The 14,053-nt window shown below is 37.6% G+C and overlaps 1 protein-coding gene across 1 annotated transcript in view; it reads right to left on the bottom strand.

Annotated features, from left to right (window-relative positions):
* LOC119618300 (uncharacterized) overlaps positions 1-14,053 on the bottom strand; it is a 53,846-nt gene that overhangs the window by 12,961 nt on the left and 26,832 nt on the right. The window contains exons 5-8 of the mRNA XM_073014151.1: positions 12,355-12,467; positions 10,184-10,313; positions 6,444-6,538; positions 4,520-4,703 (exon numbers count right to left, since the gene is read on the bottom strand). Of these exons, the coding sequence (XP_072870252.1) occupies positions 4,520-4,696 (177 nt within the window). The 5' untranslated portion in view covers positions 4,697-4,703; positions 6,444-6,538; positions 10,184-10,313; positions 12,355-12,467. The remainder of the gene's footprint in view (positions 1-4,519; positions 4,704-6,443; positions 6,539-10,183; positions 10,314-12,354; positions 12,468-14,053) is intronic.

Here is a 14,053-nt window from a genome sequence, read left to right as displayed (position 1 = left end):
AGTAACAGACAAACAGCCAAATCATGAATGAACTCCCATTCACAATAGCTTCAAAGAGAATAAAATACCTAGGAATGCAACTTACAAGGGATGTGAAGGACCTCTTCAAGGAAAACTACAAACCACTGCTCAGTGAAATAAAAGAGGATACAAACAAATGGAAGAACATACCATGCTCATGGATAGGAAGAATCAATATTGTGAAAATGGCCATACTGCACAAGGTAATTTATAGATTCAGTGCCATCCCCATTAAGCTACCAATGACTTTCTTCACAGAATTGGAAAAAAACTAAAGTTCATATGGAACCAAAAAGACCCCGCATTGCCAAGACAATCCTAAGCCAAAAGAACAAAGCTGGAAGCATCACGCTATCTCACTTCAAACTGTACTACAAGGCTATAGCAACCAAAACAGCATGGTACTGGTACCAAAACAGAGATATAGACCAATGGAACAGAACAGAGCCCTCAGAAATAATACCACACATCTACAGCCATTTGATCTTTGACAAGCCTGAGAAAAACAAGAAATGGGGAAAGGATTCCCTATTTAATAAATGGTGCTGGGAAAATTGGCTAGCCATCAGTAGAAAGCTGAAACTGGATCCTTTCCTTACTCCTTATAAGAAAATTAATTCAAGATGGATTAGAGACTTAAATGTTAGACCTAAAACCATGAAAACCCTAGAAGAAAACCTAGGTAATACCATTCAGGACATAGGCATGGGCAAGGACTTCATGTCTAAAACACCAAAAGCAATGGCAACAAAAGCTAAAATTGACAAATGGGATCTAATTAAGGAGCTTTTGCACAGCAAAAGAAACTACCATCAGAGTGAACAGGCAACCTACAGAATGGGAGAAAATTTTTGCAATCGACTCAACTGACAAAGGGCTAATATCTGGAACCTACAAAGAACTCCAAACAAATTTACAAGAAAAAAAATCCCATCAAAAAGTGGGCAAAGGATATGAACAGACACTTCTCAAAAGAAGACAGTCATACAGCCAACAGGCACATGAAAAAATGCTCATCATCACTCGCCATCAGAGAAATGCAAATCAAAACCACAATGAGATACCATCTCACACCAGTTAGAATGTCAATCATTAAAAAATCAGGAAACAACAGGTGCTGGAGAGGATGTGGAGAAATAGGAACACTTTTACATTGTTGGTGGGACTGTAAACTAGTTCAACCATTGTGGAAAACAGTGTGGCGATTCCTCAAGGATCTAGAACTGGAAATACCATTTGACCCAGCCATCCATTACTGGGTATATACCCAAAGGATTATAAATCATGCTGCTATAAAGACACATGCACATGTATGTTTATTGCAGCACTATTCACAATAGCAAAGACTTGGAATCAACCCAAATATCCATCAATGACAGACTGGATTAAGAAAATACGGCACATATACACCATGGAATGCTATGCAGCCATAAAAAAGGATGAGTTCATGTCCTTTGTAGGGATGTGGATGCAGCTGGAAACCATCATTCTCAGCAAACTGTCACAAGAACAGAAAACCAAACACCACATGTTCTCACTCATAGGTGGGAATTGAACAATGAGATCACTTAGACACAGGAAGGGGAACATCACACACCGGGGCCTATTGTGGGGAGGGGATAGGGAGGAGGGATAGCATTAGGAGATATACCTAATGTAAATGACGGGTTAATGGGTGCAGCAAACCAACATGGCACATGTATACATATGTAACAAACCTGCACCTTGTGCACATGTACCCTAGAACTTAAAAGTATAATAAAAAAATTCAATCCATTTTTTACTTCAATAAATTATTTCTTTAAAAGAAATTTCTATTCTCTACTTATAGTAAACTTTTTTTTCTTATAGTAATTTTTTTTTTCTAGTTTGTATTCTAAATTAAGGTGGTAGCTGCACAGGTTCTTCCAAAGGTATATTGAGGGATGCTGAGGTTTGGAGTACGATTGAACCCATCACACAGGTAGTGAGCACAGGACCCAATAAGTAGTTTTTCAACCCTGGCCCACTCTGTCCCTCCCTGTTCTTATTTCCCAGTGTCTATTGTTCCCATGTTTATGACAGTGTGCACCCAATGTGTAGCTCCCACATATGAGTGAAAACATGAGATATTTGGTTTCTGTTTCCACGTTAGTTTGCTTATGATAGTGTATTCCAGCTGTATCCATGTTGCTGTAAGGGACATGATTTTGTTCTTTTTATTGCTGCATAGTATTCCATGGTATATGTAAAATTTTCCAGTCTACCTTGGGTTTTCAATCTACCTTGGATGCACCTAGATTGACTCCATGTCTTTACTATTTTGAATAGTGCTGCAATGAACATACATGTGCATGTGTCTTTTTGTTACAATGACTTATTTTCCTTTAGGTATACCCCTACTATAGTAATGGGGTTGCTGCATCCAATTCTTAGTACTTAATTTCCAAACTGCTCTCCATAGTAGCTGAACTAATTTACATTGTCACCAATGGTGTATGTTTCCATTTCTCCACAGCCTCTCCAACATTTTTTTTTTTTTTGACTTTTTAACAAAAGTCGTTCTGACTGGTGTGAGATGGTATCTCATTGATGTTTTGTTTGGTATTTCTCTGATGATTAGCAATAGTGAGCATTTGTTAATGCTCTTATATGTGTTCTTTTGAGAAGTGTTTGTTCATGTCCTTTGCCCATTTTTAATGGTGTTATTTATTTTTTGCTTGTTGATTTATTTAGGTCCCTTATGGATTTTGGATAATAGGACTTTGCTGTATGCATAGTTTGTGAATATTTTCTTCCATTCTTTAGGCTGTCTGTTTAATCCCTTGATAGTTTCTCATGCTGTGCAGAAGCTCTTTAGCTTATTTAGATCATACTTGTCAATTTTTGTTATTCTTGCAATGGCTTTTGAGGACTTAGCCATAAGTTAATTGACAAGTGTGATGTCCAGAAGAGTATTTCCTAGGTTTTCTTCCAGAATTTTTATAGTCAGAGGATGCACTCTTATGTAAGAAAAGCAAAACACTTTTTTCTTTTTCTGAGATGGAGTCTCCCTCTGTCACACAGGCTATAGTGCAGTGGTATGATCTTGGCTCACTGCAACCTCTGCCTCCTGGGTTCTAGTGATTCTCCTGCCTCAGCCTCCCCAGTAGCTGGAATTACACATGCCTGCCACCAAGCCTTGCTAATTTTTGTATTTTTAATAGAGACAGGTTTTCATCATGTTGCCCAGGCTGGTCTCAAGCTCCTGACCTCAAATGATCCGCCCACCCCGGCCTCCCAAAATGCTGAGATTACAGGCGTGAGCCACTGCATCTGGCCAAGTACAAAGTTTTTAACATATAAATGGAAATGAATATTTTAGTGTTTTGTTTAATTCATAAAGTGCACTTATTTTGGATTCTATTAAATAATAAACATTCATATACGGTTAAGTGTTTGGATGCCAGTCATTCACTTGTGATTATAGGTAGGAAGAGTTGAGATGGTGCAAAGAAACTTTTTTATTTTTTATTTTTGAGACAGAGTCTCACCCTGTCACCCAGGCTGGAGTGCAGTGGCACAATCTCGGCCCACTGCAGCCTCCACCTCCTGGGTTCAAGCAGTTCTCTGCCTCAGCCTCCCTAGTAACAGGCATTACAGGCTCTTGCCACCATACCAGGCCAATTTTATTTTTGTGTGTGTGTGTGTGTGTTTTTAGTAGAGGCAAGGTTTCACCATCTTGGCCAGGCTGGTCTTAAACTCCTGACCTCGTGATCCACCTGCCTTGGCCTCCCAAAGAGCTGGGATTACAGGTGTGAGCCACTGTGCCCGGCTAGTGCAAAGAAACTTTAAAAGTGGTATGGACCAGGAGCAGTGGCTCATGCCTGTAATGTCAGCACTTTGGGAGGCTGAGGTCGGAGGATCACAAGGTCAGGAGTTTGAGACCAGCCTGGCCAGTATGGTGAAACCCCATCTCTAGTAAAAATACAAAAATTAGCTGGGCGTGGTGATGGGTGCCTCTAGCCCCAGCTACTTTGGAGGCTGAGTCAGAGGAATCGCTTGAACCCGGGAGGCAGAGGTTGCAGTGAGCCAAGATCACACCACTGCACTCCAGGCTGGGCAACAGAGTGAGACTCTGTCTCAAAAACAAAAACAAAACAGAACAAAAGAAGTGGTATGAACCAAAGCCAAATTACAATGAATTAGAGAGTAGACCAAAGCATCTCAAAGCATACCTTCAGTTATTAGGCGATAACATGCAATTTCTAAAACTTAAATGCAGCTTTTAATGAAATTTTAATGTGTTAGTTTAGTCACATTTATTGAACAAAGTTAGCAAATGGGTATCTGTTGAAAATGGGAGCTCCAGGGAATTAAAAAATGTGAAGTTCCCATTTCCTTTCTGTGTTAACACAGCTAATTATGATCTTTACTTAACATGCATAAGTCAACAGAAGAACTCAGTATTTCACCAAATTAAAAACAAGAATTTTATTAGAGAAATGAAACGCAAAAGAGAAACAGTAATATGACTAACCTCAGTTAAATAGTTCTTGCAGGTATTTGAAGTCTGTGGGTTTGAAGTAGGAATTCTTATGGGTGTTTCAGGAATGTATTTTCTGTTGAGTCCTGGCCTCATAGGAAGAGTGCTAAGAAAAGATTTCACATGCTCTTTCTCCATAAGGAGCTTGGTGCTGATCACTGCTATTTTCATATTTGATCTGTAAAGATAGCAAAGACAAATGCTTAGTATTTCACTTTTCCTTAAATAACTCTTAATGACTTGTATTTTTTAAAAAGTTGTCCTGAGAGTAGACCAAATTACCCACTAAACAGTGTGTTAACACTGAAGATGTGTGAGAGCATGCCTGTTGTAAGCAATTATAATTGTAATAACCTACAATGTGATATAATCTTGCTCCAGTTTGAATAAATGGCTATCATTGGAAAGACAAAAAATAACAAATGCTGGGAAGTTTCAGAGAACACTAAACTCATATGCTGTTGGTAGGAAGGTAAATTAGTGCAGCCACTATAGAAAACAACATGAGGTTTTCTCAAAAAACTAATAATGGAACTGCCGAGGGATCCAGCCACCCCACTACTGGGTATTCAGGCAACAGAAAAGAAAATAATAGGTCAAAACAATATTTGTACTCGTATGTTTATTGTAGCACTATTCACAACAGCTAATGTATGGAATCAACCTACATATCCATCAACAAATTAATGAACAAAAAATTGTAGTACACATACACAATGGAATAATACTATTCACCATATAAAGGAATGAAATCTTGTTATCCGTGGCCATGTGGATCAGTCTGGAGGATGTTATGTTAAGTGCAGACACAGAAAGATAAATACTGCATATTCTCATGTGTGGGAGCTAAAGAAAAATTGAGGTCTGGGCAACATGGCTGATGCCTGTAATTTTCTAGCACTTTGAAAGACCAAGGCAGGAGAATCACTTGAGGCCAAAAGTTCTAGAGCAGCCTGAGCAACATAGGCAGACATCTCTACAAAGTAAAAAATCAGACAGTTGCAATGGCGCATGCCCATAATCCTAGCTGCTGAGGTGGAGGTGGGAGGCTGAGGTGGGAGGATCACATAAGCTCAAGAGTTTGAGGCTGCAGTGAGCTATGATCAAGCCACTGTCTCTAGTCTGGGTGACTACAGTTCCCAGAGCCCAGACTACACTAGCAAGACCTTGTCTCTTAACAAGAAGAAAAAAGCTCATAGAAGTAGGAAAGGGGAGGCTGGTTAATGGTTACAGAATTACAGTTAGATGAGAGGAATAGGTTGTGGTGTTCTGTGGCATTGTAGTATGAATATGGTTAACTATGATTTATTGTATATTTTTAGCAAGCTAGAAGATTTTGAATGTTCACAATGCAAAGAAATGAAAAATGGTTAAAGTAGTAAATATGCTAATTAGCTTGATCATTACACACTATATACATGAAACAAAATATCACTCTATAGCCCATAATTATGTATATACATGTTAATTAAAACAAAAGAGAAGCTATATTCATCCCATTAAAAAAAAAGAATATGGGTCAACCTTACTGGCTTCCTTCTAATGAACAGAATTCAGTAAAAGGGATACCATGTAGCTTCTTCTATCTCAGGTTACTTTCCCTTTGAACCCAGCCCCCAGATTGTGAGAGAGCTCAGGCCTCAAAGAGAGCCCGAGAGTGCCATTGTCAGTGTTCATGCTGCCTGCCCCAACCAAGGTTCCAGCCAATGGCAAGCATCAACATCAAACACGTGGGTGATGATTTTCTTGGAATGCACTAAACTGTTTATTCCAAGAATCTTCTACTGAGCTAGAAGGCAGAGCTGTGCATCTCTGTTTCAGTGACAAAAGGTCAACACAGGGAACTGTGGTTTCTGAGAATGCAAGATCTGCACCAATAATATAATTAGCCACAGTGCTACACAAGAAAACCAGCTACCAGGTGGAAAGAGGATCTGCGAGCTGAAAGATGATGACTTCACTTGGTTTCCACTGAGGAAAGCTGGGAGCTCAGACTTCCTGGATGGTAAACATCTATGAAAGATTCCATGAATTATAATGAGTTAGTAAAACATAATGCACTATATAGTAGACTATGTCAGCACATTCTGGGACCAAAATTTACTGAAAATAAAACTATAGAGGGAGGCACTGGATAAGAGATTAAAGGTTTGAATGGAGAAAAAAAAGATATAAACTGTCTTATAAGCCAGACTTCCCATCATGTCTTAGAATAAGTAAGGTATAAGCTGGCCACAGACCCCTTTGAGACACAAAGGGTGACATTAAAGATACTCCACTACATTTAATTTTTATTATGACATTAAACAACTGGTAATGTACAACATGATTGGAAAAAACCTCTCATTAAATTTGATTTGGCCTGGTATAAGAATAGACATAAACTAAGAATTGATAATCTAAAAATAAACCCGCACATTTACAGTCAATTGATTTTATACAAGGCTAACAAAAGAACAAAATGGGAAAAGAATAGTCCTTTCAACAAACGGTGCTGAGACAACTGGGTATCCATATGCAAAAAATAAAGTTGGACTCTTACCAAATATCATATTTAAAAATAAACTCAAAACAATTAACTGTAACAGCTAAAACTATAAAACTCTGAGAAGAAAACATTGGCATAAATCTTTGTGACTGCATATGACTCCAAAAAAAAAAAATGGATTCAATGGACTTCAAAATTGAAAACTCCTGTGCCTGAGAAAACAGTATCAAGAAGTGAAAAGGCAAGCCACCGAACAGAAAAAATATTTGAAAAGTATATATCTGATAAGGAACTTACATATATAGGATATATGAAGAACCCTTGCAATTCATAAATAAGATAAAATTTTTAAAATGGGCAAAGATTTTGAATACATATTTCTGCAAAGAAGATATAAAGATGAATAATAAGCACATTAATAGATGCTTAATATAATCAGTCATTAGGAAAATGTAAATCAAAACCACCTTGTGGTATCACTTCACGACACAGGATGAAATATTTGTTCAATAAAAAAGAGAAAGTAAGTGTTAGGAAAAATGTAAAGACACTAAAACTCTTATCCAGTGCTGCTGGGGATGTAAAGTGGTGCAGTCACTTTGGAAAACAAACTGGCAACTCCTCAAAAGGTTAAGCATGAAGTTACCATATGACCCAGAAATTCCAGTCAGAAAAATAAAAACAAATGCAAACACAGAAATTCATACATAAACATTTACAGTGGCATTATTAATAAGAGTCAAAGAGTGGAAAGAACCCAAAGGTCCATAACCTTTGGGTGGGAAAGAACCCAAAGTCCATTCATCTGATGAATGGATAAATAAAATGTTTGATGTATCCATACAATGGAGTATTACTCAGCAATAAGAAGAAATTAAGTACTGATACTGATAGAATCAGGAGACAGCAAAATGCCTAGGCGAATTTGGAAGGGTCCCTGGAGAATCTCCAACCAGCCCCACAAGTGTCTACACCAGATATTTTGTGCAGTTAAGGGAACCTGCACAGGGTCTTGCCTGGACATGCCAGCAGTGGAATGGAGGCCCACAGGCACTGGGGGAATGGGGTGGAGCCACCAGGAATTCACACCTTATGCAGAAGAGGAACCTGGCCTCTTTAGCTCATGTGTGGTGGGTGGTCCTGGTATTCAGTTGTGAGGTGGAAACCTGTTTGCAGGACCTCTCTTTTTGCTGAGAGCTTTCCTTTCACTTAATAAATTTTGTCCTCCTCATCCTTCAATGTGTTCATGTGCCTAATTTTTTTCTGATCGTGAGACAAGAACTCGGACTTAGCTGAACTAAGGAGCAAAAACCCTGCTTTAATACCTGCTACAACACAGATACAGCATGAAAGATTATGCTAAGTAAAATAAGCCAGTCACAGTAGACCACTTGCTTTTTATTTCAGGGGCTCATAGGAAAATCTATACAAAGAAGGTGGGTGGTTCCCTAGGGCTGAGGGAGGAAGGGGAAACCAGCAAAGATGGCTAAATGATGTGAGGTTTCTTTTTAGGGTGATGAAAATGTTCTAAACTTGATTGTAATGATGATTGTGTAACTCTGAAAATAATAAAAGTCAATGAATTGTATATTTTAAATGAATGAATTTCATGGTGTGTTAATTATTTCTCAATAAACCTATTATGCCCCCAAATTTATTTGGTACTAGTGATCTGGAGACGTGTACTGCTTGGTTTCAGATCACTGGCCAGGGTTCAAGACATAAGAGAATAAAAAACCTGTCCTTTTTATAGAAAAATATATTTTAAAAACTATCCTTTTCATTAGTATCAAATCTGTAAAATTAAATGAAAAATCTTTCTTTCACTGCTTAAAGCACTGAGAGATTTATGTTGAGGAATAAGACCTTGTTTTCTTTTGCCCCAATTTCTATCTAAAGGGTCTGAGAATCACACCCTTCAAACTATAAAATCTCATCAGATGGGTTTTATTAACTCTTATAATGTGGCTTACTTTCTAACCTGATTCTGGTACAACATCACAGATAGCAGAAGCTGAAGGAAATCAAAATATTTACCCCCAAATATATTTTTTGACATGTTTTGAAATGGCTGCTGCAGGGCCAAGAGATTGAAATGGCCATACAAAGCTGTCTTCTGTGGGGGAAATTGCATCTGTAAGAAGTCTTCATTAATGTAGCCCAATCTCTCCCCTTGTAGATCTTTCCAGATTTAGGGAAGACTATGAGCCTGATGCATTCATCTGACTCTCTGAAAAGATACATTTGCCCTCTGTTTTCTCTGAGGGCTGCCAGCTATGAGGCTTCATCTACATAATAAGAACCTTGGCCTCCATAACCACCTTATCTTAATTAAGGCCTCCCTTTCTACCTATTTCCAGTTTTAGACAACAGATTTTCTTTACCAATTGTCACCTAAAGAATCCCCAAAACCCACCTATGACTTGTTAGCCCCTCCTTTTTGATGTCCCACTTTCAGGCTGAACCAATATCTGCCTTCCTCATATTGATTTACGATTTTCCCTACAACTTCTGTCCACTGGAAATGTACAAAACCAAACTATAATGTGATTGTCTCATGAAACATTCTCAGGATCTCTTGAGACTGTGTAACCCAGGGCCACAGTCACCATATTGGCTCAGAATAAACCTCCTTAAACATATTTTGGCAGAATTTGGGTTTTTCCATCATGAATATTTCCCAAAATTACATAATTTTTAATTCCAAAACTGATTTAAAATTACCTTATGTTGGAATATAAGTTATTCTATTATAAAGATACATGCATTTGTATGTTCTTTGCAGCACTATTCACAACAGCAAAGACATGGAATCAACCCAGATGTCCATCAATGACAGACAGGATAAAGAAAATGTGGCATATATACATCTTGGAATACCATGGAGCCATAAAAATGAATGAGATCTTGCTCTTTGCAGGGACATGAATGAACTTGAAGTTGCTATCCTCAGCAAGCTAACGCAGGAACAAAAAACCAAACACTGCATCTTCTCACTTACAAGTGGAAGCTGAATGATGAGAACACATGGACTTGGGGAGAGAAACAACAAACACTGGGGCCTGTTGGGGTTGGAAGGGAAAGCATCAAGATTAATAGCAAAAGCATGCAGGGCTTAATATCTAGGTACCTTTACCTTAAGATAAAAAAATTTTTTTAAAGAAAATTACCTGATGTTTTACCTTCTTAACCAGAATATCCATTTTCAGTTGAGCTGTTTTTAAGTCTTCATGGAAACTGAAGTCTTCATTTACAAACACATTAAACATATTTATTGTCATTTCTAGGCATTTCTTACATCTGCAGAAATGTACAGAATTAGTAAGTCAAGTATTTTTAAGAGTATTTAATGTTTAAACAGATATTATGTTATGGCATATCAATGAAACAAATCTATAAACTATGATCCTCTCAGTTTCAGCTGAACACAGTTTGAAAGCATTCTATATGAAATTATAATCTTAGATAAATAATATGAAGAACAATTTTATGGCATATATGGCAGGTAAAGTGACATTATAACCATACTTTTTTTTTTTTTTTTTTGAGATTGAATTTCACTCTTATTGCCCAGGCCAAAGTGCAGTGGTGCGATCTCGGCTCACTGCAACCTCTGTCTCCTGGGTTCAAATGATTATCCTGCCTCAGCCTCCCAAGTAGCTGGGATTACAGGCATGCACCAGCACACCTGGCTAATTTTGTATTTTTAGTAGAGATGGATTTTCACCATGTTATTCAGGCTGGTCTCAAACTCCTGATCTCAAATGATCTGCCCATCTTGGCCTCCCAAAGTTCAGGGATTACTGGCAGGAGCCACCATGCCTGGCCTGACCATACAGTTTTTTATAAATAAACTATTCATATCCATTTTGGTATGCTAAGATAAAATAATCTATTACTAAATATAAGCCATAACTCAGAGATGAGTAACCAAGATAAAAAAGTAAAACACATATATGTTTGAAAAAGACACAAAAATACATTCTGATACCCATTGACCACAGTCTATAAGAAGAAAAAAAAAGTACACCCAAAAAGCATCAAGGAGATCATTCAATGCAGAAAAAGAGAAGAAAAACATCTTTAATATCTGATTTGAGGAGAAAAAGGAAACAGGTAGTTTTAGAAAAAAGGAATGGGGCGGGGTTAAAGACTTTGACGAAGAGATCTAGAGATCTTTCCTGACAAAATGTCAACAAAATGAAAGATAGGCAGAACCATATAGAGAAAGACAATGACAGAAAAATGTTGATTAGAATCAGAAAACCAACTTAAGTGCTCAGTAAATAAACAGAAAAGTATCTGTGTTCAGGGCTTCAAAGACACATTCCATTTTTTTAAAAAAATCTGTGATCAAAACATGAATGCTCATTTTACTCTTAAGTTATACATATATTTATATATACATAATTTATTTCTGTAAAACAAGTTTAATAACATGTATACTTCATGTATACAACAAAGAGACCCATGTAAAATTTCCGTGATATGTTTTATATCTGAAAGAAAAAGAAGCAGAAACAAAATACAAGCTACATATCAAGATGAATTTCGATGTTAAAGAATGACACGAATAGGTCTTCTTTAAAGAATCTGAATGCAGCAGAGAAGGATACTGCAAAAGGAAGATGACCAAAGACAGCAAAAATATCTTCAGAAATGAAAATTCAAACTAGATAATGAAGAGTGCAGTTTTGACATTTTATGTCCAAGGCTTTGTCATTACTGTTTTCAAAATCATTAAAGAATAAGTGGCCGGGTGCAGTGGCTCATGCCAACTTTGCAAGGCCAAGATGGGTGGATCACAAGGTCAGGAGTTCAAGACCAGCCTGAACAACATGGTGAAACTCCGTCTCTATTAAAAATACAAAAATTAGCCAGGTGTGGTGGTGCATACCTGTAATCCCAGCTACTCAGGAGGCTGAGGTCAGAGAATCGCTTGAACCCAGGGGATGGAGGTTGCAGTGAGCAGAGAATGCACCATTGCACTCCAGCCTGGATGACAGAGTCAGACTCTGTCTCAAAAAAAAAAAAAAAAAAAAAAAAGTAAGTGTAGTATTTTCGCATTCAAAAAAATTTCAGATTGTGTTCTTTTTTCACATATTTTTAATACAAATTTTTTCATCCCAACCTTGCCCCAGCAGCTCAGCTGATTCCCGCCCCCATGACTCGCATGCCTATAATGTTGTGTTGTGAGTTTCTGAAATACATTTTAAAATAATTTCGTTTAATTATGAAAATGCAGACATAAAATGAATTTGTATCTAGGTTTTAGTCAAGTAAAATTAGAGTTAAATCAATTAATAAATTATTAAAATGTTCTACAATATGAAAACCATACCCAGTTGCCGCCTCTTCTAATTCATGATTTTTCTTCCTTATTTGATCCACATTATACTCCAGTGATGATAGTAACTCAAAAAATTTTCTTAATTCTTCATTTTCTTCTTCAGGCTTGAAAAAGAAAGTGTTTAAAATTATTTTTGTAAAATCTAGAGACCTTCTATCTTAAAAATGTTATTTCTCATAAGTTGATGAGTAATATGTATTTAGGCAGATGTATAAAGTACATTTTGTAAACCTGATGCCAATAAGGACAGATTTCAAAAATAGCCACTTTTTGTAAAACAGCTAAAAATGATTCATACTTTCATCATCTTTCCTGAAATTTAAACTGCTAAAAATGTTTGTTAAAATGAGGGTGTTTACACATAAGATACTAAGGATTAGTAAAAAAAAATTAAGAGTAGTTATATTTACATTTGAGTTTTTAAAGACGCTTTAGAAACATTGTCATTAATAGTTTAAGATATTCCAAGTTTTGTTAAATTACATCTTACTAAGATGATTTTTAGAAAACTCTTATCTAGTTCCCATTACATTGTTTGTTTTTTTTTTTTTTTTTTTGAGACGGAGTCTCGCTGTGTCGCCCAGGCTAGAGTGCAGTGGCCGGATCTCAGCTCACTGCAAGCTGCGCCTCCCAGATTCACACCATTCTCCCGCCTCAGCTTCCCGAGTAGCTGGGACTACAGGTGTCCACCACCTCGCCCGGCTAGTTTTTTGTATTTTTTTAGTAGAGACAGGGTTTCACTGTGTTAGCCAGGATGGTCTCGATCTCCTGACCTCGTGATCCACCCGTCTCGGCCTCCCAAAGTGCTGGGATTACAGGCTTCCATTACATTTTTTATCCTCGTCTGTCTTCAGGCTGATCTAAATATTCTCATTCTCTGTTAGTATTCACCCACAGGTTTCAGTTTTTCCCTTTCCCTTAATCATTTCTCTTTAAATAAAGTTTTTCTTCTATAATAAAAACATAACTTTTGTCTACTTTTTGCAGATTTTCTATTATCCTGTTTCTCTCCTTCCATTGGACTCTGTGACACATGGTCTCATCCAGAGATCTATTTTTCATCATTTACTGTTTTTTATACCAAAATCTGATTTTTAAATAATTCCAATAAAAAAGTCCAAGGGTCACGAAGGACTCTATCCTGCTTTACTCAGTAGCAACTGCGAGTAGTGACCAAATGATCCCTCTGCTCCTCTGACCCCACTTTATTTCTAAACGCAGCAACCTCTGATGTTCAGTCCTATCCCTTTCTATTCCTGTTTATTTGTTTTGTTTTTTCGAGACGGAGTCTCGCACTGTCATCTAGACTGGAGTGCAGTGGTGTGATCTCCGCTCACTGCAACCTCTGCCTCCAGGGTTCAAGTGATTCTCCTGCCTCAGCCTCCTAAGTAGCTGGGATTACAGGTGCCCGCCACGATACTTGGCTAACTTTTTGTATTTTTCGTAGAGACACGTATCACTATGTTGGCCAGGCTGGTCTTGAACTCCTGACCTCATGATCTGCCCAACTCGGCCTCCCAGAGTGCTGCAATTACAGGTGTGAGCAACCACACCCAGCTGCTATTCCTCTTTTAAATTCTCTTAGGACTCCTAGAATCTCAAAATTTTGACCCAGATTCCCTAATCTACATTTCCAGCTCTGAACTGCTTCTTGAGGCCTCTTCTTTCTAGTACACATATTATAGACAAT

The sequence above is a fragment of the Chlorocebus sabaeus genome, unplaced genomic scaffold (assembly GCF_047675955.1).
Source record: "Chlorocebus sabaeus isolate Y175 unplaced genomic scaffold, mChlSab1.0.hap1 unalloc_scaffold_299, whole genome shotgun sequence".
NCBI lineage: Eukaryota > Metazoa > Chordata > Mammalia > Primates > Cercopithecidae > Chlorocebus > Chlorocebus sabaeus.
The sequence above is the reverse complement of the archived record's forward strand: the minus strand, read 5'-3'. Positions and strand labels throughout refer to the sequence as shown.